This window comes from Vidua chalybeata, chromosome 1 (assembly GCF_026979565.1).
Source record: "Vidua chalybeata isolate OUT-0048 chromosome 1, bVidCha1 merged haplotype, whole genome shotgun sequence".
Taxonomy (NCBI): domain Eukaryota; kingdom Metazoa; phylum Chordata; class Aves; order Passeriformes; family Viduidae; genus Vidua; species Vidua chalybeata.
Window position 1 is genome coordinate 43,575,236 of NC_071530.1, and position 27,784 is coordinate 43,603,019.

At 40.0% G+C, this 27,784-nt stretch overlaps 2 protein-coding genes across 5 annotated transcripts in view; one reads left to right on the forward strand and one right to left on the reverse strand.

Moving 5' to 3' along the window:
* DNAJC13 (DnaJ heat shock protein family (Hsp40) member C13) overlaps nucleotides 1-20,899 on the forward strand; it is a 58,307-nt gene extending 37,408 nt beyond the window's left edge. For 2 of the 4 annotated variants that reach the window (XM_053955404.1, XM_053955417.1), the window contains 22 exons: nucleotides 160-238; nucleotides 829-964; nucleotides 2,070-2,254; nucleotides 3,671-3,745; nucleotides 3,973-4,092; nucleotides 5,351-5,530; nucleotides 5,873-6,040; nucleotides 6,656-6,769; nucleotides 7,126-7,242; nucleotides 7,777-7,954; nucleotides 9,047-9,138; nucleotides 9,494-9,593; nucleotides 10,479-10,553; nucleotides 10,717-10,829; nucleotides 11,255-11,424; nucleotides 11,797-11,839; nucleotides 12,764-12,937; nucleotides 13,915-14,094; nucleotides 14,345-14,485; nucleotides 14,921-15,064; nucleotides 15,859-15,958; nucleotides 19,181-20,899. In XM_053955404.1, the coding sequence (XP_053811379.1) occupies nucleotides 160-238; nucleotides 829-964; nucleotides 2,070-2,254; nucleotides 3,671-3,745; nucleotides 3,973-4,092; nucleotides 5,351-5,530; nucleotides 5,873-6,040; nucleotides 6,656-6,769; nucleotides 7,126-7,242; nucleotides 7,777-7,954; nucleotides 9,047-9,138; nucleotides 9,494-9,593; nucleotides 10,479-10,553; nucleotides 10,717-10,829; nucleotides 11,255-11,424; nucleotides 11,797-11,839; nucleotides 12,764-12,937; nucleotides 13,915-14,094; nucleotides 14,345-14,485; nucleotides 14,921-15,064; nucleotides 15,859-15,958; nucleotides 19,181-19,278 (2,782 nt within the window). In that variant the 3' untranslated portion in view covers nucleotides 19,279-20,899. Of the gene's footprint in view, nucleotides 1-159; nucleotides 239-828; nucleotides 965-2,069; nucleotides 2,255-3,670; nucleotides 3,746-3,972; nucleotides 4,093-5,350; nucleotides 5,531-5,872; nucleotides 6,041-6,655; nucleotides 6,770-7,125; nucleotides 7,243-7,776; nucleotides 7,955-9,046; nucleotides 9,139-9,493; nucleotides 9,594-10,478; nucleotides 10,554-10,716; nucleotides 10,830-11,254; nucleotides 11,425-11,796; nucleotides 11,840-12,763; nucleotides 12,938-13,914; nucleotides 14,095-14,344; nucleotides 14,486-14,920; nucleotides 15,065-15,858; nucleotides 15,959-17,663; nucleotides 17,776-19,180 lie in introns of all 4 variants that reach the window. The other 2 variants (XR_008433356.1, XR_008433359.1) reach the window with 2 other exon arrangements.
* Nucleotides 20,900-20,978: 79 nt separating this feature from the next.
* Nucleotides 20,979-27,784, reverse strand: part of ACAD11 (acyl-CoA dehydrogenase family member 11) — a 29,177-nt gene continuing 22,371 nt past the window's right edge. Inside the window, 7 exon segments of the mRNA XM_053955452.1 lie at nucleotides 20,979-21,330; nucleotides 21,794-21,903; nucleotides 22,318-22,434; nucleotides 24,291-24,445; nucleotides 24,975-25,046; nucleotides 25,236-25,321; nucleotides 26,849-26,915. Coding sequence (XP_053811427.1) covers nucleotides 21,216-21,330; nucleotides 21,794-21,903; nucleotides 22,318-22,434; nucleotides 24,291-24,445; nucleotides 24,975-25,046; nucleotides 25,236-25,321; nucleotides 26,849-26,915 — 722 coding nt within the window. The 3' untranslated portion in view covers nucleotides 20,979-21,215.

The following is a 27,784-nucleotide window of genomic DNA, read 5'->3' on the forward strand; positions in this document are numbered from 1 at the left end:
GATGAAGCAGGGTTTTAAAAAGGAAATAGGAGAGCTTTGTAGTTTTCACTCAATTGCAGTTACTGTTAGTAGTGTTGTCAGAACCCCAGTCAGGTTTTGCTGTGGTTGTTTTAGGTTTTTTGTTATTAAGTGTAATTGATGGAACTCATTTTATTGCAGAAATGATGAAAGTAAGATCAGGAAAGCTTATTTCAGGCTGGCTCAAAAATATCACCCAGACAAGAATCCAGAAGGCAGGGTATGTACAGCACAAATTTATGGTGTTAATAAAATGGGGACATATTCAGCTATTACGTATATTAAGAATTAATTGAAATTAATTGAAATTAATTGAAATTGTCTTTCTTCCTTTTAAAAGCTATGCCCTAGGTGAATGATAAAATACAGATTAATGTTACAGATTAATATTAATAATTTAACTAATAGCTTCCAAGGGTTGAGGGTTTCTACAGTAAACTGGTGTAATCAGATCACACTCACATCTCAGAAATGATCTTGTTTAGAGAGTTACACAGGACCTAAACAAGCTATTTGTTCCCTTTCAGAGACTGACTGCATCCTTTGCCCATTCTCACAATCCAACTGTACTCACTGCTTTTGTCATAGTGTGATTGACTTTAAGTCTCTTGCCTAGGGAAGCGTTCAGGAGACAAAAGAAAACTAATCTATGAACCAGTGTTTGCAGTATTTCCTGAAGTGCAGTGAGGTAGCAAAGCTAGTGCTGTTGCTAGTTACCTGAAATGCTTTACTTTACTTGCACTTAAACTGATGCTTCAGTAATTTAGAATGTTCTTAACAACACTTATGGCTGTTTCTCCTTATTGGCAGGATATGTTTGAAAAAGTTAATAAAGCATATGAGTTTCTATGCACAAAGTCTGCCAAGGTGATAGATGGGCCAGATCCAGAAAACATAATTTTGATCTTGAAAACTCAAAGCATCCTCTTCAACAGGCATAAGGAAGGTAAGCATGGTGCCTCAGTGTTTTATCTTAGTTTATTAGTGGTCATTTCAATCAGTTTTAATCTCCTCTCTTCTTTAGTCTGTGCTCTGTTGATCTGGTTTCTGACTTGCCACAGCATTATAGGGCTTCTTCCATGAAATAAATTAATCTGCAGTAAAACTTAATTCAAAACAGCATGAATAGCTCTTTGAAGTGCTCTGCTCCAATACTAATCAATTTGAATCTTCCTCTGTACGGAGAATTCCAATTATCTATGCAGAAAAATCCTCGCTAGTACTCAGTCACCCAGGTGCTGGTTATACATGAGATTACATAATCTGGCTATTAACAATGAGCCATCCTTGCAGGAATTCTGGCCAGTGTTAGAGTCCTTGGGTGAGTGTGCTGTGACACAACCTATCTCATTGCTCAATTGGGAAAGAGGAATAGCTAGAGCACCCTAACACCTGGCTCCAGGTACAGTCCCAGGCTGGTAGCTGCTGCCATGTCCAAGTCCTGCAGAGCCAACAGTGTTTTGCTGTTTAAGTTTTACATTATAATGGTAAACTAAGAGCCTCATGTGCAGTCATAGTCCTGTCAGTTATGTGGAGCTAGGGACAGCATTGGTATAGACTTAAATGTGTTGGCTTGCAGTTGGCTCCATATGAAAAATGAGATTATGTTTTAGCACTGCTGAATTCTAAAGGAATGAAAAATGCAATTTAAAACTTAAAATTGTTGTGTCAAATTGAACAAGGTCCTTATAGGTTTATTGTTAATCAGTCCTGGCCTAAGATACAGACCAAACTATACTTGAGTTTCTCTGGAGAGAGACAAGCATCGTTGGGAAGGCTTTAAGCTTGGGGGCTTACTGAGCTAGAGATAAGCCTTTTTGATCTTAAATGAGTTCTTCCTGTGAAGCTCTCTTAGCTTCTAGCATGAGCATTTCTATGTAATGAGGAGTTAGATTGTGTGGACTGCTGAGTTTTGTCCCAGATTCCCCAGGTAATTGGCTTCCTTTCCTAGTCCTTATATATCTGATATATCTTCCACCAATAATTTTGTGGCAGCTTAAATTGCTTAGACTGTGCATATACATAAACTTGGACTTTTTTTCCTCTTTCAGATTTGAAACCTTACAAGTATGCAGGCTATCCTATGCTGATAAAGACCATTACCATTGAAACATCAGATGACCTTTTGTTTTCCAAAGAATCTCCACTGTTGCCTGCTGCTACAGAACTTGCTTTTCATACTGTCAATTGTTCAGCATTAAATGCAGAAGAACTGAGGAGAGAAAGTGGAATTGAGGTAAATGTAAAGAAATGTGTTGAAATGCATGCTTTTAGTCTAACTTTTCCATAGCCAGAAATCTTAGATCCTCAGTGCCTGGGAAATCAGATGTAATTGAGAATCACTTTTAGTCCTGAGACAACTGTTATTCTTAACATCTCAGATATTCTGGATACAGTAGGAGAAACATCTTGCAGAGTATACCCTTTTCTGGACCTAGGCTTGTCTATTGAGCTGTGGATAAACAAGCCACATATGAAGTTTCTCTACTCCTTTACAGAGCTGCTGCATTTTTTATGTGAAAGAATAGATAAATGTGAACAAGGCACTTGAGCAGAAGGCCTTTTCATTGTATATATTACAATATTAGAACCATATAAATTGGAAAAGATGTTGAAGATCATTGAGTCCAACTGTTAATCCCAACACTGACAAGTCCCACTAAATCATGTCCTCATGACTTCTTAAATATCTTCAGGAATGGCAACTCAGCCACTTTCCTTGGCAGCCTGTTCCAGTGCTTGACCACTCTTTCAGAGAAGAAATTTCATCTAATATCCAATCTAAACCTTCCCTGGCACAAGATGAAGCCATTTCCTCTTGTTTCTTGGGAAAAGATACCAATCTTCACCTTGCTACAGCCTCCTTCCAGGTGCTAGTAGAGAGTGATAAGGTTTCTCCTTAGCCTTCTTTTCTCGCGGCTAAACAACCCCTGCTGCCTCAGCTGCTCCTTATCAGATTTGTACTCCAGACCCTTCCCCAGCTCTGTTGCCCTTCTCCAGCCCCTCAATGTCTTTCTTGTAGACTGGGGCCCAAAAATGAAGAGAGAATTCAAGGTGCAGCCTCACTAGTGCTGAGTACAGGGAGACAGTCACTGCTGTGGTCCTGCTGGCCACACTGTTGCTAATCCAGGCCAGGATGCCATTGGCCTTCTTGGCCACCTGGGCACACCCTGGCTCATATTCAGTGGCTATTGAGCAACACCCCCAGGTTCTTTTCTGCCAGGCAGCTTTCCAGCCACTCTGCCCCCAGCCTGTAGTACTACTGCATGGAATTCTTGTGACCCAAGTGCCAGACCCAGCACTTCATCTTGTTGAACCTCACACAGCTGGCCTTAGTCCATTGGTCCAGCCTATCCAGATCCCTTTGTAGAGCCTTCCTGCCCTCCAGGAGATCCACACAACTTAGTGTCATCTGCACGCTGACTAAGGTGTTAGCTCACATGTGAGAAGACTGTTAGCTCTTAAAGAATCAAAGGTTGTTATTAGCACTTGCAAGGAATTTTGCACTACAAACCATTTATGCAAACAGCCGATTTTTGTCAAATGTTTCCCTTCAGCCATAGAAAATTACTTTACCAGCTAATGTTTTGGTTTTACTGGCTTTTACCTCTTTTTGCTGTGACTGAATTTGTACATCATTCAATCCTCACAGGTATTGCAAGAAGCATTTAATCGTTGTGTAGCAGTCTTGACTCGTTCTAGCAAGCCAGATGATATGTCTGTACAGGTGAGTTTAAAGCAGCAGCTTTAACTGAGTATATGGTCTTCTCAGAAGACTACATGGTATATGTATATGATAATACATATGATTGTAATATGTGTAATATGATAATAAACACAAAAGTGTGTGTATAGATAATAAAAATATTGATCTAGTATTGTACATATAAAAAATACAATTGTAAATATGCATTCTTCCTCCTCTTGGAACCAACAAAATATTGTGTTTTGTAGGTATGTGGATATATTAGTAAGTGTTATAGTGTAGCAGCCCAGTTTGAGGAATGCAGAGAGAAGATTACAGAAATGCCTAACATAATTAAGGACCTCTGTAGACTACTGTATTACGGCAAGGTGAGTGCTCCTTTTGTTTGTCCAAATGGGTGTTTAACTGTTAAATGTTTAGGGGAATATTATGGGTTTTGGGCAGATAAATCAGTCATAGAATCATAGAATGGTTTGTGTTGGAAGAGACCTTAAGTTCATCTAATTCCAAGCCCCCTGCCATGGGCAGGGATACCTTTCACTAGACCAGGTTGCCTAGACCTGCATCCAACCTGGCCTTGAACACTGCCAGGGATGGGGCATCCACAGTTTCTCTGGGTAACCTGTTTCAGTGCCTCACCATCCTCAAAGTAAAGAATACTTCCTAATATCTGATCTAAACCTGCTCTCTCTCAAGGTTTTTCCCCTTGTCCTGTCACTCCATACAGTTGTGGATAGTCCTTCTCCCTCTTTTGTGCAGGCTCTCTTCAGGTACTTGAGGGCTCAGTTAGATCACCTTGAACCCTTCTCTTTTCTAGGCTGAACAAACCCAATTCTCTCAGCCTTTCCTCACAGTTGCAGTGCCTGGTCAAACCCTTCTTAAGAACCCAGCAAATCATGAGATACAGAACTCAACCGCCTTGTTTCAACACTTGTATTTGAATCCATTTAAACTGTAGATTTAAACTGCAGCCACTCTAAAGATTCAGCTACTTTTGCCTTTTAACTGACACATCACAACTGACACAAGGCTGCTTGGCTTACTGTACTAAGTCAGCAGATAGAAGTACTACAGCTAGGCCTTGCATAAGCAGATAGACTCTAAAGTCAGCATAAACTCTGAAGTTTTCTTGCCATTTAGCTCTTTTGAGCTTGCCTCATGTTATAAAAATGCTGTATTTTGTCTGAATTAAGAAAGGAAAGCTTGTCTTTAATTTTTCATGTGGTGTGTGTGAAAACATGAGACTAAAACCAGATTCTAGTAATTGACTGTATATGCTTGTGTGTTCTGTAGTCCCTGCAGGACACATGTATTGCCATAAAAAACTTACCTGGCAATATCTGCCGCAGTTTTGAGTTGCTTTTCCAGCAGTTCATCAATGCTTCTTTCTAATAATATGAAATAACTATTCAATACTCTTCCCTTTGAAAGATGCTGACTAATTAGCCATATTGTTGGTTACCAATACTACAGCTGCAGAAATTATCTCTACTTAATTTTTATCTCTGGGTTGTGTAGATAGTACTGCAGAATTAGCAAGTTTTGGGTTTTAAATCTTTGGTATGGAAACCAGTTGGCATTCTTTGGTTACAGGCATTAAGACAAGCTTCTTTTTTCTCCCCCCAGACCATACCACGAGTAGCTGCTTTAGGAGTAGAGTGTGTTAGCTCCTTTGCCTTAGATTACTGGCTACAAACACATTTGTTCCAAGCTGGAGTTCTATGGTACTTACTGGGTTACCTCTTCAACTATGACTATACACTGGAGGAGAGCGGGATTCAGAAAAGCGAAGATTCAAACCACCAGGTAATGTTGCCGAGGTGATGTCAACAATCAGTGGCTGTTGTTTGCTATCTCTTACTAGGAGACCAAATGTATTCAGATATTTGTTAGAATCATTGAATAGCATGAAGAGTAACATTAACAGAGAGTTTTGGAAGGGGATTTTTGTATAGCGGTGAATGCTCTTTGAGTTTGTTGGGGGTTTTTTGGTTTTTTAAAGCATTCAACTGTTAAAGCTGCCGAAGCCCGTGATTTCTAATGAACTTCATGCAAGACACTTTTAATCTATATCAAACAGTATAAAAGTAAATTTTTGCTATCAGAAGAAAGCTCTGTGTTTTCTCAAACTGTCTTTATATTTTTCAGGAGGTAGCAAATAGCCTTGCTAAGCTCAGTCTCCTGGCCCTGAGTCGCCTTGGAGGGTATCTTTCTGATGAACAAGCTACCCCTGAAAACCCAGTGATCAGGAAAAGCTTGGCTGGAATGTTGACACCCTATATTGCAAGAAAACTTGCTGTGGTCAGTCCTACTGAGGTGAGCATCTGTTAGCCAAAACATTCTCTAGTGATTTGTAAAAGAAGTAGCTGGTCACTTTTTTTTTTTTTTTTTTTTTTTTTTTTTTTTTTTTGCAGTTGAGGTAACTGCAGGGAAAAGAGACTGGTTCAGCCTCAAACACTATGGACAGGAACAGCTTTATAGATTAATATTTGCAAAACAAATACAGGAACAAAAAAGTGGAGTTAATTGTTCAAGGCTTAAGGACATAATGATGATAGAGAGCAAAGGTTAAACTTAACTCTTTAGAAGTGGTGCCAGGGAAGTAATCTGTAAAGAGATATTGCAGGTAGTTGTTGCTCACTGACAAAAATGGATGGAGAATCTGAAGTAAGTGTATGTCAGAGCAGAACAAAGAGAAAACTAAAATTTAGATTGTACTTTACCACATGTACTTTACCACATAACTTCCACATACTGTTTTTTCCTGTATGTTTTTCCTATATGGGAAGTTTCCTACTTTAAATTTGCTTGTGTAATTAGTCTAGCTGTTAATGAGATTGGATTTACTGATACCATGAAACATGCTGATTACCATGCATAACAATCCAAAACTGTTGTAAATGTGTACATCGTGTAAATTCGTTTTCTTAGACTCTGAAGATGCTTAACAGTAACACAGAGAACCCCTACTTGATCTGGAACAATGGGACGCGAGCTGAATTACTTGAGTTTTTGGAATCTCAGCAGGAAAGCATGATTAAGAGAGTAAGATAATCTTTATTTTAAATCCCAGTACTATTTTTTTAAAAAACTGTTTTGTGTTTTCCTATATCCTCTTGGGATGCAATTGTATGGTTAATGCAAGTATCCATTGTTGTCTACCTCAAAGTCACTTTCTTCATTCTGTAGTTTTTAAAAGAAAACAAAAATACTAAGATTTTGCTTGTTCATTTCATTGTTTCATTTGTTCATTTCACACTGTAATGTTTCAGTCTGAGCCTGACTTACTGAAGCATTAAGTTTTCTGTCCAAGTATTGCCTATTTCATGATCAGAATATAGCTTTACACTTTCTACAAGATTATTTTTTTATCTGAGCTGTATGCTTATCTCTGCTTAAAGGGTGATTGTGACAAGAGCTATGGATCTGACTTTGTCTTCAGTGACCATGCAAAAGAACTTATTGTGGGAGAGATTTTTGTTAGAGTCTACAATGAGGTCCCTACCTTCCAACTAGAGGTGAGATGTAGCTAAAAATTTTCCAGTTAAAACTAGTGTTTGGAATGCTGCTTCTTCCTGCTTATCTGTCTGTGAGTGCAAACAGAATGGATGAAATACAAAATATTACGGAAAATTCCTTCAAGATTCTCATGTTATGAGAAAGCTCTTTACTGGAGCAGAATAAATTAAAAGACCAAGTCTGTCATAAGATGTGCTCTTCAGATGTCTTAATGATTTCTCTTTACAAGCTTGTGATGCAGGCACTTGGGTTGATTCAGTAATTCCAGGAGGTGGTGGTTCTGCCTATTGGCTTTACAGTCAATCTCTATGTAGGGGCAAACGAACACCTGTTGGAGTAGTGGCAGCTTTTAAGTGTATGTTTAGATAGAAATAGGGTTTAATGTGATCCAGCAGTTATAGTGATCATAGAGAAGACCTGCCTGTCTGGAAGAAAGGAATATGTGAAATGTAGAAGTTATTTGGATACAGTTTCTTCTACTGTGGGTACTGTTGCATCACACAGCTAAAAATGCTGTCATCTCTACTTCAAAGCTTCCTAAAGCATTTGCTGCAAGCCTCTTGGATTACGTAGGCTCACAAGCACAGTACCTTCATACGCTCATGGCAATAACTCAGACTGGGAAAGTGGAGTCCAATCAACATGGAGATCGCTTACGGAGAGTTGAAATGGCCCTGGAGGCTCTGAGAAATGTCATAAAACACAACCCAGGTAGGCTTAAAACTGAACCTGTCCAGTATACTCTTCTGTGGACAGCCTTAAAAACTCTGAACCTCTGTAGTCTGTATCTTCCAGTGAGAAAGAAGCTTTTTTTGCTTGCTGACAGACTTTAACATTGTTGGTAAGCCATATAAGCTTGCTGTTTTTTTTTTTTTTTTTTTTTTTTTTTTTTAACCTGGAGAACACTGTCAGTAAATGTAGCAAAATTTTGGGTTAAATTCGAGCCTTATCTGTTTTCATGTCTGAATCATTAGGTTTTAAATGTAATTCAATCCTGCTGTTGCTAGGAAGATTTAAACCTCTTGAAAGAAACTTTCTGTAATCCTTCAAAGAATCTTCAACTGATTTTTAAACTTCCTTGCATCAAAAAAATCCTCCTTGAACGGAGTGCTTTGGGCTAGCAAACACCTAAATAGCACCTGTGTTAGGGCTGTAGTAAAGCAAGAGGAGAAGATGCCCTTGAGAGTGGGCAGCAAAGTTTAATGAGCAAACATCAATGTACAGACTGGAAAATCCTGAGACAAATTATTAGGATGTTTTCCTACTATATTATATGCTACTTCTAAAAGCAAACCATATTACTATTGTGGCATCTAGTAATAGCTGGTTAGGATGTTCTCTGTGTTTGCAATTATACACCTGAAGGCAGCTGCTCCTGCTGGAGATAGCAACCCTGCTCTGAGCTGAGACATTCTGAAAGGGCAAGTGTATTTGAAAACAATAGGTTTTGATAGCCAATGATAAATAAAATTACGGAATTTGTTTAGTGGTTTTGTAAGAATGCAAGTGACTAGGTATCCAAGAACTACATTGGTTACTTTCCTTGCAGTGGGGAGTTACCCTCTGTTTTTGAAATATTGTTGACCTGAAATTTTGTGGAAGCTAGATTAATAGAGAGGAGTTAATATTTTTCTGACTCTGTAGCAGGTGCTGTCCTGTATGATCTATTAAAACTTCTGTGGCAGACTACATCCAGCTGTGCAGTCTTTGACACCTTTCTATATAGTGAAATATGGGCATGGGAATTGGCCTTCAGTGAATGCTTTGGTTAGCATGGAGAGTAACTTATCTGGTCTCTTGCAGGTTCTGAGTGTGAATGCATAGGGCACTTTAAGTTGATATTCTCCCTTCTGCGTGTTCATGGAGCTGGCCTGGTGCAGCAGTTGGCTCTGGAGGTAAAAAAACCTACCAACCAAAAAACAAACCAACCCCCACAAACTCCCAACCTCCCTATCTGGATGCTTTACATAATCACCATAAACAAATCTGATTGTATAGCTGTTAGAGTAGCATCTAAAAAACACTAAGATAGGGGTTCCAAGGTGTCAGTTCCTCCTCGGAGGAACATGTGTCACGCCTGTGTCTTTGCATCCTTCTTGCCTGAAGAGACAAAATAATTTGGTGGCAGGAATAAATGTTGTAAATACCAGTTCTGGTAGCCAACGAATTGGCTGACTTCATACACTAGGTTTTCTGAAAAGTGTCTGAATAGCTGAAGTATAATCAAGTGCTGTTTCTGATCTTTTGCAGGTAGTGAACATAGTAACAAGTAATCAAGAATGTGTTAACAACATTGCTGAGGCAATGGTCCTTGCTAACTTACTGGCACTCCTGCATTCCTTACCTTCAAGTAGGTACCATAGGATTCTCTATCTTGCAAGGCAAAGGGTTTCCAACTCAGGAATTTATAAGAATGCAGCTGGCTGAAATTAGCTCTGAGTTTTAGGTTACAATGGTCTTGTTAGCTTTATAGGACAGAGAGCTGGATTATGAGGAGAAGCTACTGTAAGAACCTATATATTGGAACAAAGCTTTCCTCAGGCTTCCCAGCTGTTGCTGTGCTCCATTCCAGCTGCTCAGCTATTAATGAGAGCAGTAAAGACAGTATTGCAATACATCCTCAGTGAAGCATGGTGTTCCTATGCCCAGTCATAATAACATTCTTCAGCTATCAGTTATTCCTCTGCTAGATAAGAAAAGCAGAGCTACCAAACAGGAATCACCATTTTTTAAAAGAAGATGACAGGAAGCAGGAATAGAAATAGATGGTCTAAATTTTCCATTTGTTAAAAAAACTATCTCTGTCATCACACAGGCCCTATGATATGCTGCTATGTCACTTCTGTCTACTGATTTAAACATTAGTGACTATCATTTCCAAAGCTAACAAGGATGGTTTACAAAAATGTTGTGTGTGACCAGTTTTTTGTCTTAAATGTGTGACCTGAAACATAGGAAATGCAGGTGCTCTGATTACTTCTGAATTGTGTAGTGTTCCATTGACAAATTATTCCTGGGAATTTAGCTAATTAGCATCTAATTAAGAAGTTATGCTGTATTAGAATGTGTGATTGATTTGACATTCCTTAACAAATGTAGTGTAGGCAGAAATCCCTAAGTTTGTAATTGAAACTTTATTGCAGTTTTGAACAGTTTTCTGTTAAGATCAGTTACATTTATCTTCTCTTATTCATTCTCTGTGACACAAAGTTCTTAATGCTCTTCATTTTGACAGGTCGGCAGCTCGTCCTTGAAACTTTGTATGCTCTGACATCTAGCACAAAAATAATTAAAGAGGCCATGGCAAAAGGTACAGTACTATACTGCAAGCAAATGTTTCTGCAAGAATGGCTTTAAAGTGAATAGAATGGCCATGCTTCCCTTTAAAATAATCAGTGTGGAATTAGAGAATTTCTATTACTTGTGACCAGAAAAATATATTAAATTGAATGCTCCCTATCTCTTTGTTACAGGTGCTTTAATCTACTTACTAGATATGTTTTGCAACTCAACTCATCCACAGGTCCGAGCCCAAACAGCAGAGCTTTTTGCTAAAATGACTGCAGATAAACTGGTGGGTCCAAAGGTAAGAAGCTTAATAGCTCATGTTAGAACTCTTTCTTGATATTACCCGCATTTCTCTAAAGGTGAGCAAAAAAATCCTATTCTGTATCTGAAATACTCATGTAAGGAGCAATCAGGCTTTTTCAAATTAACTTTACTTTTAATCTGTGAGCAGACTTCTAGAAGCTGTTGTATGTACAGTAACTTGTATAAGCAGTTTGGTTTCTGTTTGTAATGGCTTTAACATTAGACACCTAGATTTCAGTGTCACTGGCTATTGCTATTTAAAATGATGGCAATGTTTTATTTTGTGGTGTGGTCTAGCTCTTGACCGTTCTAGCATTAAAGACAGTTGGACATTGTGGAGTTTTCTATTTCTGTCAGTTTGTCCTGTCAGTTAGTTTGTCATATGATATACTAAGTGTCATTTATGTTCATCCCTTCTAGGTTAGAATCATACTAATGAAATTTTTACCTGGAGTCTTCATGGATGCCATGAGAGACAACCCTGAAGCTGCTGTTCATATCTTTGAAGGAACCCATGAAAATCCAGAATTAATTTGGAATGACAGCTCCAGAGAGAGAGTATCAACAACAGTTCGAGAAATGATGCTTGAGTATGTGGAAACCTTCTGACTCAGTTACCTTTAACTGAGACCCTCTCTTAGTGGCAGTAAGCCAGAGTAGATGTAGAAGAACTGTGAGACAGAGCTCTGCCTGTGAAAAGTTGAATTCCTGCAAGCCAGACTTCAGTGAAATAAACTTGTTCACTGTTTGTGTACTGCACCAGTAAGTCAGTAATACAGGTGCAGTTTGTGCACGGTCCAGTTATTTGCTCGCTGCTGTAGGATTTGGAGGGATACAGTTGGGGGTAGAATGGAGCTTAGAAACTGGAGCTGCTTCACAGGTGATGGGGGGAGACTAAGATGTCAAGTAGAGAAGACAACTGCTTCTTTTACTGCTCATTAAAACTTACTTTCTTTTTAAAGGCACTTTAAACTTCAGAGGGACAACCCTGACACTAACTGGAAGGTAAAAGTATACTGTTTCTGCTTTGAGTGTGTCCAGGGAGGCTGTGAACCACATGATAATAGATGCTTGTATTGGGCTCTAACAGGCTTTTCTCTTAAAGTACTAACAGGAATTCACTGCTGTACTGTAAACATAACTGTTCGTAACTGAAAACACAAGTGGTTTAATGTTGAACCGATACTATTGTTACTGCTTGCAGCTTGAAATTAGACACTTCTGGGTAAAACCACTGTCAGCATACTCTGAATATTCTGATAGTTCAGGTCATTCTAAAACTTGTCAAAATCAGCAACAAAGGAGAATACTGGCTTGCTGGAAAAGGGCTTGTCACTACACAGCCATAGTAAACTTGCTCTTGGTAAATGTGAAGTAACTTTAGTAAGTCACTGGGTCTCAAAAAATATTCGGGTTCTTAAGCCATTCCCTCACATCAGGCCCATCAGTGAGGTGTTTCAGTATGTAGTGATTCCCAGTATCTGTGAAAAGCCAGACATGCAGACATGACTTCTTTCTAGCGGTCCCCTAGTTCAACAGTAAACCAGTTTCTAAACACATCTTTATGTCTATTTTGATCCAGATGAAAACTGGAAACTTACCTAGACTGATGGTGAGAAACCTTTCCCTGAAGTGTGCAAGGAAGGAAAGGGCTGTTGTACCATCAGCCTTATTGCTGGTGCTTCTCTTCAACTAGGGTTTGCCACTGTTGCAGCTGTAGGTTCAGTTATTTGTGTTCTTTGAAAGAAAAGTTCACTGTAGTGGTACTGCCTGCACTGCACTATTCTTTCTATTGTCACTTCTTACTTCATGTTCAAGATGAAGGGTTTATTGGTCGGAGAATACAGTTACTGACCCTGACCACTTGGAGAAACAGTTTTAGATTTCTCAAACACCATTGTCAATAACTTCTACTTTACAATTCAACAGCTGCCTGAAGACTTTGCTGTGGTGTATGGTGAGGCAGAAGGTGAACTTTCAGTGGGGGGAGTCTTCCTCAGGATTTTTATTGCCCAGCCGGCCTGGGTTTTACGGAAACCAAGAGAATTTCTCATTGCACTGTTGGAAAAGTTTACTGAACTACTGGAGAAAAATAACCCCCATGTAAGATGATTTTTTTTCTGGTTCTATGTTTTGAATCTGTTTAGCATTCTTAAGTTTTTAGTCTTTTAGTTTCTGATTAACTTAGATTCTCACCCTTTCTTCCCATCATAAATGGGGTTTTCTGTCTGCTTTCTGACTCTCTGTAAAAGTGTGTTGATATGTTTGGGCAACTTCTGAGCAGGAGTCAAGGTTTTTAAAGTCCCTGAAGCCATAGAATTAGCTTCAGTTAAGTCTTAGAGACTTATTTTGTCATAGAGATGAGGCTTAACAAATGAAGTGTCTTTTAATTATTCCATGACTGACCAACCTAAAAAAATGGCACTTGTTCTACACCACCTAAAAATTTTCGGCTCTTGGGACTTCTGTTGTCCTTCTGCAACACTAGCTTCTCACTCTAGTATAAATTACGTGACTTTAACTAAGGTGACAGCCTTCTGTAATGTTACAGTTGAAAAATTAGTTTTTAGACAGTGTTCAGACAGATTCTGTATTAGACTTGCAGGATGGAAACAAATGAGCATGTTGAATAAAATAATCATCTTTGTTACAAAGATGTGATAGCAGTTTGTAGAGGCATGCAGAATACACAAGGTGTGACAAATGCTTCTGCACAGACTGCAGAATCCTTTAGGAATTCAGGTGATCAGCCTGTTATCATGTTATCAATGTTGTTAACATGATCCATGTTATCAATGCTTCCACCAAGCAACTTAGCCAGATTTTGCATTCTCAATATGCTGGAAATAGTGCTTAGGAATTCCCGTGTGATCTGTCTTTGTGGATCTAGTGAATGTTTGCCGATATTGGAGCTGATAATCGCATTATTAACTTGTTGTTTTAACAGTTTGAGAGCAAAATGATGTAAAAGCATTCGGGGAAAAAATCCATAATGGAAAGCAAGTGAGAAATGTTGTTGTTATGATGATACATAAGGCTTTATTGAGTTACACTTTCTATTGATTTTCAATTTTCTGCAGGGGGAAACTTTAGAAACCATTACCACAGCAACTGTGTGCCTGTTCAGTGCCCAGCCTCAGCTAGCTGATCAAGTTCCTCCTCTTGGTCATCTTCACAAGATAATCCAGGCTATGAATCACAAGAACAATGCCATTCCTAAAAGTGCCATTCGTGTCATGCACATATTGTCAGACAATGAGGTACTGAATCATTTAAGTGCTTGAGGGGAGAAAAGCATAGCTGGAGTTACTTGTATTGTTTAGTAGTGTTCCTAAAAGGCCATTATTCTAACTATAAATACTGTGTAGCAAGTGAGCAGGGACCTATAGCTAATTAATGGAGAATTGCTAGATTAAACACTGAGAAATGTATGGTGTTGGCTGACCATATCTGCAATAACCATTAATCTTGGCATAAAATAAAGTCCTCAGGATGTTTATCTCTCTACAGCTTTGTGTTAGAGCAATGGCATCACTGGAGACCATTGGCCCTCTCATGAATGGAATGAAAAAGAGATCAGATGTAGTTGGGATAGCCTGTGAAACACTGAATCGAATGTTTCAGAAGGAACAAACTGACTTAGTAGCCCAAGTAAGTAGTACATTCTCAGACTGTAAAAATTGTTCAACTGTAAACTGTTCAACTTAAATGGCATCTGGGAAGCCTCCTGGACACTTAACTAATGTGCTTTTCTTGTTGGAAAAGTTCTTTATCTAAAATGCAGACCTGTTCAAGAATGTTACCTGAGTATTGAAGCTTAATGCACAGGGTAGTGTTGTGTCCACTGAGAAGGTGTAGTGGAATGCCAACTAATTCAACTGAGTTTACACCTAGATAGAGCAGAATTGCTGGACAGTATCTTTGCTTTCTCTTGTTTGTGTTCATACAGCTTAGGAAAAATGGGCTCATTTTGGCATTTGTAGTAATAGCTGTTGGCACTTTGGTTCACACTAATGTTAGTGATATAAAAGTTCTGTATGGAACTTCCTGTCCATTTTAAGACAGCTCATTTGGGTATGTTTGCAGGCTTTGAAAGCAGATTTGGTCCCTTATCTTCTGAAGCTACTTGAAGGTGTTGGTCTTGAGAACCTGGAGAGCCCATCTGCAACAAAAGCTCAGATTGTTAAGACTCTGAAATCCATGTCTCGTAGCCTGCAGTATGGGGAACAGGTGAGTACTCACAAGTCCTTATCTGGGCTTTGACACTTGGTAGGTGTGTACCAAACTCTGAACGTCCCTTGTTTAATCTTCTGGCTGTCACGTGCATCATTCCACCTAAAGTGTTAACACACCACAACTGCAAAATTATTATGGTTTGGAATTTCTTCACCTCTTGCTTGTGGAGAAGTCATTGGTTCAATGCATGTGAAGACCACTAATAAAAAAGACAAATCCCAAGTGCAGAAATGTTCTATGAGCTGCTTATCTTTAACTGACAGCTCTTCAGAACTTGTGTTATAAATGTAAATTTCTCTTTCGTTTTCTGAATAAATACATAAGTGCATCAGCTTTATGGATGTATATCTAAGTAAATTTGTCCCAGTAACTGCACTAGTTCTTAATGCCTTTCTCTTACCCTTTTGCTGAAAGCTTTCTCAAGGGGAGGAAACTTGGAATTGGTCTTTCTTCCAAGTAGTCCCTATCTTGCTCTAGTACAGGAAAAGCCCTGTTCTCCCTCAGCTGTCAGTGAGTGGCAAGGGCTGCTTCTAGGGTTGCTTTTGGGGAACAAAGGATAAAGTCGAGCTACTGAATACCTTCTTTTGAGCATTGTGTTCAGCTGCACAATTCACATGGAAAAGCAAGTCTCCTTGGAAATGTGCACAAATTCCATATCGCAGCCTGAACTACTGCCATGTTCTTCAATGTAATCCCTTCAGAATGGTTTGGCAATACAAAATGGGTTTGTTCTCCTAGAACATGACAAATGGCACTTGCTCACTGTGTTATCTCTTCAAATACTGTAGGTAAATGAAATTCTATCTCGTTCTTCTGTGTGGAGTGCCTTCAAGGATCAGAAACATGACTTGTTCATTTCTGATACACAAACATCAGGATACCTCACAGGTTAGCAACTCTTTTCTGTTTATGTCCTGAGTTATACTGAACTGTTATTTAATTGTCACACTGGACTCTAGAGTTACTGTTTATCCCCAGGATCTAGTGCCATCACATGGTCTGAACATTCAGTGCTGTAAAAATACAGGAAATTTTTAAAACACTAAACGGTAGACTTCTTGCTGGTTGTGAGTATATTTCTCTGCATAGTCTTTACTGTACATACTTAGCAACAGAATCTGGACACTGGCAAAACTTGGAAGTACTCTGTAGTGATAGAGCAGAGATGTAATTGAAACTGATGAATAACAGTAGCTTTCCATGCTTTCTCAGGATCAGTCTACTTCATTCTAGAACACAAGTTTGTCTACAGTTGGAGGGATGTGTAAACTGTTTTCAGAATCACTCAGACTGTCTGTATTAGTTTGCTGTGTGAATTAACACAACTTTAGTGTTAGGCAGGTAGTTGTACTGTTGGAAAAGACGGAATACTAAATAGATTGGAGTATGAGGCTATGTTCCAGCCAGAATCAGTGGTCTGCCAGGTTGGCCTCATGCCTGTACCTGGAGCTTGCAGCATATGCTTCTCTGCAGCTTCACCCACCCTTGGGTGGGTCCCCTGCTGGTGCCACCAAGATTGAAATGGCACCCCAGATGCACCCCAGTCCCACTGGTAGTGAAGAAGAGCATTTTAGCTGTGTGTGCTGTGCACTGTGTGCACAATAAGTTTAGCTACTGAGGGAACTTCCTTGCATGGTGCAGACATAATCCCAGATCAGTTATATCACTGCAAATCAACTCCTGTTCTTCCTTCACTTGAGCAGCACTTGTCAGACACAGTATCACAGTCCAAAACATTGCTATCACAAAAAATATTTTCAGATGTAGCAAATAATGATATTGCAGCAAACTGTCAAAAGCAACACGATGCAAACTTCTGACTCCTCTGTAGCCATCAGCTGAATAAACACTTGGTCTTATAAGCTTTGGCTCACAGGTGAGGTTTTAAAGTCCTTTTTGACAAGCTAGTGTGGACACAGCCATGTGCCACATGGAACTTTCTGATCTAACCCAATATAGGAATCTTGGTAAAGCTTTTGAGCATAACTGAACTAATGAGGTATAAATTAGATGGCCAAAGTTTTTCTTGCAAGATACTAGTATGTATTTTGAGAAAATGAAGCAAGAGCCTTTCAAGTCAGGAACTACAACTTCTAGAAGTAGTTGCTTGTATTTTGAGAGTAGGTATTGCAACACTTGATGCATTTTTTTCACACAAGATTCTGCGCTTTAGCTCTGAACAGGAGTTTTCTGGTTTTGTATTGTTTAATGCCAGTTTGATAAAGAACACTGGAACTGATCAGTTTGTACTGAATTTCCTTGGTATTTCATAAATACTGTAAATTTAGGAATAGGAAGAAAATGCTGACTGATTATTGGCCAATAACTGAAACTATACCAGATGTGGTCAGGCTTGAGACTGGGGGCAATACAGTTTTCCAATTGTCTTAAGGCCTGTGCTGCTTTTAAATTGCCTAATGTTTAAATGCTTGCCAATGTAGAATGAAGGTGCTGTACAAATGCAAAGTGTAGATGGAAACCAAGCTTTATTTTTAACCTCTCTTATCTTGTATTCTGCCTTATGTCTTGCTTCAAATTGCTTTGCCATTTGCACTTCCCTTGAAACTTCCCTTGCTTGTTTCTCTTCCCTCAGGTGTCTCTTCTCCTTCCCTTCTAACTGGCAGCAGTCCCCTTCACCTGAGAAGTGGGCTTTAGATCTGCTGTGTCAGGCAGCTTGCTAACTTCTGTGTAGCTCTCTAAAGCAGGTAGATACCACCTCGCAGAACGCACGCTGCGCTCGCTGCATTCCGAGTAACAGATGCATGTCCTAGAGCTGTACAAATGCATGGTCCCAAACTGCCCAACACCGACACACTTGCCTTCCTCGAGCACACAGGAGCACTACACTGACAACTGCTCTGGCTGGTACTTGCTGGTACTACACAGGAATTCAGCTTTGGAACTATGTTAGGAATCTTCCATAATGGAAAAGTTTCAGGCACAAGATAACTATGGGGAATTTTTGCACTAGGATGGGTAGCAGTGGGTGTGGCACTTGGCAGGTTCCACTGATGGGCTGGCAAAGAGAGGTCCCCTCCTGCAGTCAGAGAGCTTTTTATTGCCAGAGGCACTGCTTGCTTTCTGCCTCGCAGTAGTAGTGTGGGACCGTTCACAGGGAGACAAACCATGCTCTGATGTTCTGGTTGAAGTGTGAGAAAGGAGGGTAGGGCAGGAAGGAATAGTAAATTTGGAAGAAGTCAGTGAGGATGGCTTAAAGGGGAAGAGTATGGGACCCAGCAGAACTTAGTATGTTGAATATTGGCAGTGTAGGCTGGAGGTCTAAGACCAAGTTGATAGCTGTATTGTGCAGGAATGTTTTGTGAGTGATCAGTATTTTAGTCACTAATATGATAAAAATTACTGTTAAAACACCTCATGCTGCAACCTAAGTTTTTATTGCATTTGTTGAAAGTTTCTATATGACTAAATTTTTAATTCCAGGCTTTATTTCCAGGGAGAGGGGCTTTGCCTGCAGGGCAAAACTGATTGCCCCTATCATAATCAACATGGAAACTTAGTAATGATGTGAGTCCTGCATCTCCAGTATAGAATTTGTGTATCCCAAGAATGCTGCCACTTTATTCCAACTGAAGGCATAAAATGATGGCTAGACAAGCTTTAGGCAGTTCTGCTTTTCATGGGGCAGCCCATTGGGCTTCCTGGAACTATGCAGCTGGGAAAAACCTTTACAACACTGAAAAGATATACAAGGAGCCCAGTAGTGGAACACATGCCTGAACTCACTTTAATTCCATGGCAGGGCCTTTCTTTAGCAAAGGAAGGCCATCTCTGCTTTACTGCTGCTTCTGTGATGGGAGGTGAGATGGGTAATGCAGGTGGTTGGGGTTCTTTTTCACTTATTTGGCATTTCAGAATAAAAAACAAACTGAGCAAGCCCAAAAATGGTCCCCACAAGCTCTTCCACTTGGTAGACTAAGAAGTCTTAATTTCTAGTGTTCCTAGATTTTAAAGAATCTAAAAAAAACCCTCTTATATGTTCTTGTGTAAGGTGACTTAATGATGTATCTGAGTGTTACCAGAGGGAATAAAGCTGTTCAGTCACCCAATAATAGGAAAACTAATCCCCAGTATTTGTTTTCCTCCCAAAAGGCCCTGGAGTTGCTGGTTACCTCACTGCAGGGACGACGTCATCTGTAATGCCCAATGTACCACCCCCGGTAGACAACGAAGTGGGAGATGTCAGCTAAGGATGGGAAATCCTTGTGGAAGAGACAAAGGCAGACTGGCCAGTGATGAGGAACAGCACTTTCCTCCAATACATTGAAGTGAACTTACTGCCTTGCCAGGTGTTTATGACAGTGTTATTCCTTTTTTCTATGACTTTTTTTTCTAGGAAAAGTCAGTAATTCTAACTACCACACTGTAACACAAGAAAGCACTCTGTGGATCAGCTGAAATGGGTACACAAGAATTTTTTCTTGTTGTACATAAGCACATTTTGTTCCTTTATATTTGTTTACAAGACTGTGAATCAAACTTTCCTAGTTTTTATATTTTATGAATTAGCATGACTGGAGTTGAGCTACAGTCTAGAGGAATTGGGCTAAAATAACTTTGACCTCACCGACCCCACTAAAAGGGCATCCCTTCATTTCTCAGTCTGATGTGATCACTTCCATTGAACATGACCTGAAAAGGGTTTGTTCCTGCACCAGTTCACTCATGTCCTTAATCATTAACATTATCTTCTTCCTCGGATCAAACAGCATTAGACATTTGTATGTATAACTGGCTTGACCAAATTGACAAAGCTTCAGCAAAAGAACCTTAAAAGTTGACATGTTATGTAAGAAATTAGTGTAATTGTGAAATGTTCTATACATTATCCAGTATATAAAAACTTTCTATATTGAGTGTACATTATACAGATCATTCATATGTACATAGAATTTTAAAATAAAGGGAATTAAGAGCCTTGTTAATGAGATAAAGGTGGTATTCTTGTCTAGCTGTTCATTGAAAGTGAGAAAAATGAGGGCGGTCAGAGACCCTAGTTGGAACATGGCAAAATATGATCCTGGGCGTTCTTGGTTGAAAAAACACTTTGTGCAGGTTTTGACAGCCTAGACCATAACTCCTGAACCACATGTAGTAGTACACTGCAGGTGGTTTTGTCTTTGAAGTGCATTTCAGCCACTGACCTGCTGACACTCTCAACTTCCTAGAAAACATTCTTGGCAGGAAGGAAGAGGAAACTAAGGTGGATGGAAAGGTAAACAAGAATTACTGCTTTCTCAAAAGAGGTTATAATCTTGGTTTTAAGTATAATGAGGTACAGAACTTCATTGAATGCTTCTAGTTCTAGATACTCTGCCAGTGTACCCCCTGAGTGACCACTGCAGCTGTAGCTGGACACCCTTCAGGTGAGCACTCGGCTCTGGGCTCAAGGACAGAACTGGCACAGCCTCATCCTGAAGACTGAGCCAAGCAGACTGTGTTCTCCCCAGGCTCCAACAGGAAGGAACTCGGAGGAGGGGGGGCTTGTTTGTTCATGCAAACAGTAAACCCTTGTGTCTTTAACTTCACTGCCCTTAAGTTACCAGCCCTGTGTAAGTTGAGAAGTGACTATCCTAAATCCAGGCTCTAACCTTCTGGGCTGCCCTGAACCTCACTTGAGGGGAGCTGAGAGCAGGACTGAGTGTAGTCTCAGTGACAAGGAAGGCAGCTGAGAGCAGGAACTGGGGAACAGAAAGGACTGGACTGCAGCTGAGCTTTGGAAAAGAAAAAGCAAGGTACTACCTCCAGTGTTTTTCAATTTAACAAATTTAAATGTTTAGCCTAGCTTGCAATAAATTAAATTTTGTGTGACCTCTGACTCAGAACTGCTTTGTCTACAATAAAAGGATAAAATGCTTTGATTCAGAGCAAAGAAAGCACTTTAGGCCTGTTAGAAAATAGATTTTTATTTAGCATTATAAAGAAACCCAGATAAGGTATTGCATGGCATTTTGCAAATTCTTAAAAGCAAGCCCATAATTATTAAGTGTAATAAGTGAAAATAGTGAGAGAATTGCTTCTAGTTAGAATCAAGTTTTTGTATTCATTCAGTTTTACCTTAGAGACCATTATTACACTGAAACTTTTCCTTAATCTTCCCTCCATTTGAGAAGGCTTTATGCTAACATTAGATTTTTGCAGTGAATTTCTTGGACTGAGCAAGGAGTTCCCACCTTGCAATTGTTGAGAGATGAACTTCATCGGGCCCATCTGCTAGGCGCAAGGTGCGGATGGACGCAAACCTGAGGGGGAGAGCTGAGTTAGGGCTGCGTTCCTGACCTGCCACAGCAGCCACACAGGCTCACATGGGAGCTCTTAGCACTGCTTTTGCTGCCCTTTTGACACTCCTTGCTTGGAAAGTGCTATCACATGGGAGATACTGCAGCAAAATCTTTCTGGCAGGATTGAGATGGGTGGGCTGGGAATTCAGAAGTTTTGCTTCTCCCCAAGGCCATAAGAGATAACATTAAATTTTAGAAGCACATCCTCTTTACTGCTGACAAGAACTATTTTAGGTTCAGTGCCAGCTTTTACATTTTGTGAGGCTAATTGCACTATAAAAACAATTGTTTTAAATTTTATAGCTTAAAGGGACACACACTATCATTTCATGCTGAGGTGAAACAACATGTACTGGTGTTACAAATTGTAACACCAATTGTAAAAGAAATGCTTAGGATCTACAGGATATCTCCTTTTACTCACATGAATGCCAAAGGAAAATCCTGGGAAACTCCAGCTCCACCACACACTTGAACTGCACAGTCAATCACTTTAAGCACAGCTCGTGGAACAACCACTTTGGTCATGGCTACCTGTAGTTAGAAGAACTCACATTATCAGTAATAGTTTCATAAGCAAGTGAAAATATTTACCCAACACTTCTATTGAATATTGTTATCTCTCAGTACATTCCTTCCTCTTGGGGTTGGATGAGAGTTCTGCTGTTCCCGTTCCCAGGATATGGTAAAACTGTTTCCAGTCACTCAAAATTATATTACTGTGTTGAGACAAGCAAGCAATGCTTGAACAGATTCATCTGTTTCCAACTGCGATCACTCCCCAATCTTCTGACAATTAAAAGCATATCTTAAAGCTGTTTTCAACGTGGAGTTATTCTCTACACTTAGAATAATAATATTTAACAATATGTTTTACCTTGTCTTTTAATGAGCTAAATGCACAGGCATTGCATTCACCAAGTCCTAGCTACCAAAAATAATATTTACCTCTTTCCTTGCTCTTCTGTTGCCCAACATGTCGATCTTGCGGGCTGTTTGTAGTGTGAGCAGGCGAGCCTGTTCTATGCTAAGACGGCATTCGGCAATCCAGTGGGCAACAACTTCCTGCAGAGCCCAAAGCCAACATCAGCACATCAGTTAATGCCTCTGAGCACACACGGAGCTGCCCCTCTTCCTCAGCATGTGCACATTCAGTCAACCTACAGCTGCTCATGTGCAAATTAAAGCATATCTAATATCAGGCATAATAAAGAAAACACTTGACTAACAGAAATATTAAAGATAGAGCAATTCTTCTCCTGCCAGGAAACAAGAAAAAGGGAAAACCTGTGGATTCTGGCACCTGATCAGACCCCACTTTGTGCTGGCTGTTTTCCTGAAGCTCTTCCATAGCTGCTTTTTCCCTCCCTGCTTTCCTTTACCTCTTACCATCCCTCACAACCTTCTCTCCATATAATAAACCCCAGTATACAGAAACTGGGGGGTGAAAGGGGAGAGGAATTCCTTGTTCTGCTTAAACTGGTGTTGTGTGGTGTGTGACACATAGAGGCAAACAGCTGCAGGGTGGTGCCTGTTGCCTCTGACTGATGATAAATTAGTAACTCTCTGGATCCAAAATGAAGTTATGATCTTGGCAGCCCTGCTCTTCTTGGCTAATTCCCCCCTGCAGCCAGCATACCACAGGAGAAACAAATGTGTCATGCTTGTCAGTGCAAAAGCTGCTTGGAGCCTGAGCCAGCCTCAGGGACACAATTCTAGGGCTGGGGGTTTTGTAGGACACACAAGCAAATGTGCAGCACTTGCTTCAGTGCAGTTTGGAGGCTCAGCTTGGCTGGTGTCAGCAAAGGTGATCTGAACCTGGGTGGGGTGTTCAGTTCTCCTCAGTCAGGAGCTCCTGGGGTCATAAATGATGGCCTGGGTGGGGACAGGCACACTGGTACTCAAGGAAGCCATCAGCCTCACCTTGTCCTTTCCCATCCTCACTGTGAAGAACCTGCATGGGCTTGGCAGCTGCCTCCAGGCAGTGGCTTCATCAAACATCACTGTTACTTGAACAAGCTTCTGAGAGCCAGAGTGTGCCTCATGCACCTCTTACTCATTCTAAGTTATGGTGGTGAAGGGAAGTTGGGCAATTACATGACTGGAAATATAGATATGTAAAGTTGCTCCCTCTGGATCTGCACAAACAATTAACTACAGGCTGTGCCAGATGCTAATTCTATTTCCTCTTTCCATTGCTTTTACTAGTTTTTTCCAATAAAGCCATCCTAGCTGTTGGGTAAGATTAAGGAACACTTGAAATGTGACAGGCCAACTACCAAACTCTGATGGTTCTTATATAAAGCAGACTGTCATATTTTTATTATTTTAGCAAGCTCTTGCTCATGAAACAGTCTTTCAGTCCTGAGCAAGATAAGAGCAAGGATCTCCAATCTGCCCTTGATGTGGTCTCTACTTTCATAAGCAACTACAAATATTTGATCAAAGAAGTAAAATTTTCAGTGAAATTTAGACCCCTGAGTGTCTCCAGTGATTGTGAATGGAGACAGCCAGGTGAGAGAATGGATATACAAAAATGGTGAATTCAGATAGTAACTACAGAAACACAAACTGCATGCCTGAAAAAATACCTGTCCAAATTGATCAGGAAAAGCAGAGAACAACACACAGTGACAAAATCCATATTCAAATCTAGCAAAGGATATCCAATTCATTGCACATTGCAAGGGGAAAAAAAAAAGGAAAATAAGATGCTGTAGATTATGGTGATAAATGGGAGCCTTGCAATATGGTTTGTTTTTTTTTTTCCCTTTGCCACCCAAAACTTTATGAATAGGAATTCAAGGTTAGGGCACTTGAATAGCATAGCTGCTGCCATGCCCATTATCAGAGCCACAAGGCTGTGTGTGGGCAAAACAAAGGCCAGTGTGTGAACTGAGCCAAAGAGGGACAGTGCTTACGTGCTGATAGAGTTTCTTGCCGAAGGTCTCACGCTGAGCCGCGCGCTGGCACAGGATCTCCAGAGCGGCCTCGGCCGCACCGAGAGACCGCATGCAGTGATGGATCCGGCCCGGCCCCAGCCGGCCCTGGGCTATCTCAAACCCCCTGCCCTCACCTGGTTGGAAAGAAGAACAGGCTGTGCAGATTCCATGATTCCCTCTTGAAAGGGTCCAAGACCCAAGCAGAAGTGGCCCCATAGCAAAATAAAAGAACCAGAGGGGAAATAGAAGAAATCAGGATCTACACTAAGTGAGAGAAATAGAGTTCTCCCTGCAGGGGATCACAGTGCTGGCCTGCTTGTTATTTCTTTTTCAGTTCTACCAAGTACTGGCCATGGAGTGCATCAGGACATTCTTTCTAAAAGTCTGTAAAGTCTACAAGAGCTGGTTTTGGGGGAAGAGCAGACTTTGCTTTGCTCTACTTCAAGGCAATGATACTTGCATGACAGCCAAAGCTGCCCTGCTTCCTTCTGCTCTAAGTAAGATACATTCAAGCAGCAGGTAGGCTGCTAAAGGAAGAATGGGCTCTCTCAACTGACCAGAGCTGTTTAAATTAACTTAAGGTGATTCATGACACAAACTACTGTCTTATAAAGCTTGGTTCATTGTTGTATATATTAAAAATAAATCAGTGCTGAAACTCACCCAGTATTATATTGGAGACAGGTACTCGCACATCATTGAAGTGTATCTCAAAGTGTCCTCCATGGATCTCATCTACAAAGATAGAAAAAACAGCAGGGTAAAATGAAGGAGGATAAAAATACAGGCCTCCAGTTCCTAACCTTCTTCTACATATATCCATTGAACTGATTTATTTCCTACACAATATTTATTAGTATAACTGCAGCTTCTAAGCCTGCTAAAAAATTAATACACATATAGCCGATAAAAATGATCACCTACCCATGTAGCCAAACACTGAGAGAGGTCTTATCAGCTTCAGCCCTGGGGTGTCCATGGGAACAATAATCATACTGTGCTGTTTGTACCTGATCAAGACAAAAAGCACAGTTAAATCTGAGCCTCCCTTTTGTCTGCCCCTTCTGCTTTTCTTATTTTCCATTCTCAATTTAGGACTCACATAAAGCCAATGCTGAGATTTACCTATACCACCTGCACCTTCCTGCCCACACATTGTGGCTTCAACCCTTCTTGACCCACCAGTCAACAAGTGAAAATGTATTAGTGGCACCTAATGCACCATGACTGAAAAGCTCCTGCTGCTGTCACTTCTGTGCGCACAGTTCTGTATCACCCAGTCAGTTCCTCCCCCTCTACCTTTCTGTTTTGTTCTCAAAACCAGTTTATCAGAATCATCATCTTGGCTTGCCTACAGCTTAGGAAATAGAAATCTATGCCCATGTTTACATTCCTCCAGAACATTTAAGGCCATTTTTTAGTCACACAGAACTGGAGGTAATGCCCCAGGTCTCTGAATTCAGTCTCCAGCTCTAGCTGGAGTGTCACATAATCCCCTCCATTAACTTCTCTTCAGCTTCTAAGAGCTCAACAGATGCCACTGTCTGTAGAACTTACAGGCAAACCTCCCTGGGTACTGTGTGCAAGTTACCGATTGCTTCTTCGTGGAACCTAGCCAAACCTAAAAACTTCAGATTATCCATGGGATTTGGGCTAAAAACCCTCTTAGATATAAATGTCACAATTCTTTTGCATTACAAGCTGTGTGATGTTAATAGCACCAGACATGGAACATTTTATTCGTTACTTGTATAAATTTTTGCAAAAGCTTGCAGTTCTAGTTTGGTAACAAGTTGAACGTGTTTTTGTCAAAGAAGAAGAGGTAAGGATTATATTTACACATACAGGAATAAAATGAGTAGGTCTGATTTAAGATGTGCAATGCTCTCTGCTTACACAGCTTCGCCTTACCAATACCCCATGTTTCAGACCTAACTTTCTGTATCTACAGATAACTTTGTGGAAAACTTAATCAGTAACTTCAGGTCTCTGATGTGCCACTTGTACCCATTCTATTCAGGGAAGCTCTGAAATTTTTGGTTTTATTATTTAAGCATTATTATTTATTATTTAATTCTTCCTGGTGTTAATTGTTTTATATTCTACACTTACAAAATAAATTGTAAGCCAGAGTTGTTGGTTATTGATGCAGACTAAACAACTGATGCAGACTAAAATTTATGTGACCAAGATAAAGCTAGTGAAGCCCCGAAAATTTCCTGATCCAATCCCGATTCATCACACAACTGCACAAATACGGGTGCATTGCTGGTGCAATGGAGAGAGGTGGGAAGCATGCCAATGAAAGATGGTAATATTGGAAAGGTTGGGAGGACTCAGTCAACAGCATCTGACAGCAAAACAGGAACTCAGGCTACAACAGACAGGTACTGACATTTAAAATATCCCTCTAATTTAGGAGCACATCCAACTGGTCAAGGCAATTAATGACATTTCACTTAACAAAATTTTTTGCAAGCAGTGACTCCTGCAGGGTACAAGTTTCAGGGAATTCTGAATCTCCTAGGTATTCTTACCTGGATGCTGATGAGTTTTTGGTTTTGCCCATTACAATTGCCACTTTGCAATTCGGGTTCCCAGCACCTTAAAAAAAGTGGCAAACACAAAAATTGTTTTTAGTATAAAATCTCAATGTCAAATCAAATGAAGTTTCATAACAAGAAACCCTACTCCCTTCCTTTTGTGAGGCAGAAAATGCAATCTACCCGTGTTTATCTTCTGAATATCACACTGAAACAAAATACATATTAGTACTTAACATGTAAAATGAAGCTGACTTGTGGGAAGGGGAACATGAAAAGCCAAACATCCAAACCCTCCAGGTCCATCACCTATTCCTGTGAAAAGGGAACAAGAAGGTACTTGAAATGGAATCTGATTACTTCAGTCTCCATTACAGCTGAGCAAATAAATGTGATACAACAGCACGTCTATCAAGGTGACATGCTGCCATTTCAAAAGTAAAACTTTAAAAAAAACTTCTTCAACTTATAAAGACTGGAGGGTCTATGTGGGAATGAAACACCAATCACATTATAACCAAATTATGCAGATAAGGCTATCAAAGGGTTACCGTGATAACTTTGCTACTACTTCAGCAGAACTTCTCTGGAATGCAGAATTTCTCCCCCTTTACAAAAACTATTTTAGATTCCACTTTGAAGAAAGATCTGAGTGAAAACTTGTTACCTGAAAATAGCCTGCTAGCATTTCAAGCCATTGATAACATTACTTGAGATGTTTCTTATTATGAACATATTTATTAAGCCTTTGTAGCATAAAGACAGCACTTTAATGTACTAGTTCTGAAGAAGATTCTACCATTGATTAAAATAACATTTTTATGATCCTTAATACTCCCTGTCTTTTTCTTTAAAGGTTTCTTAGTACCAAAGCATGCTGTCATTCCTTTCAAAGCCTCCCACAAACAATAAAGCTAGGGAAAATACCTC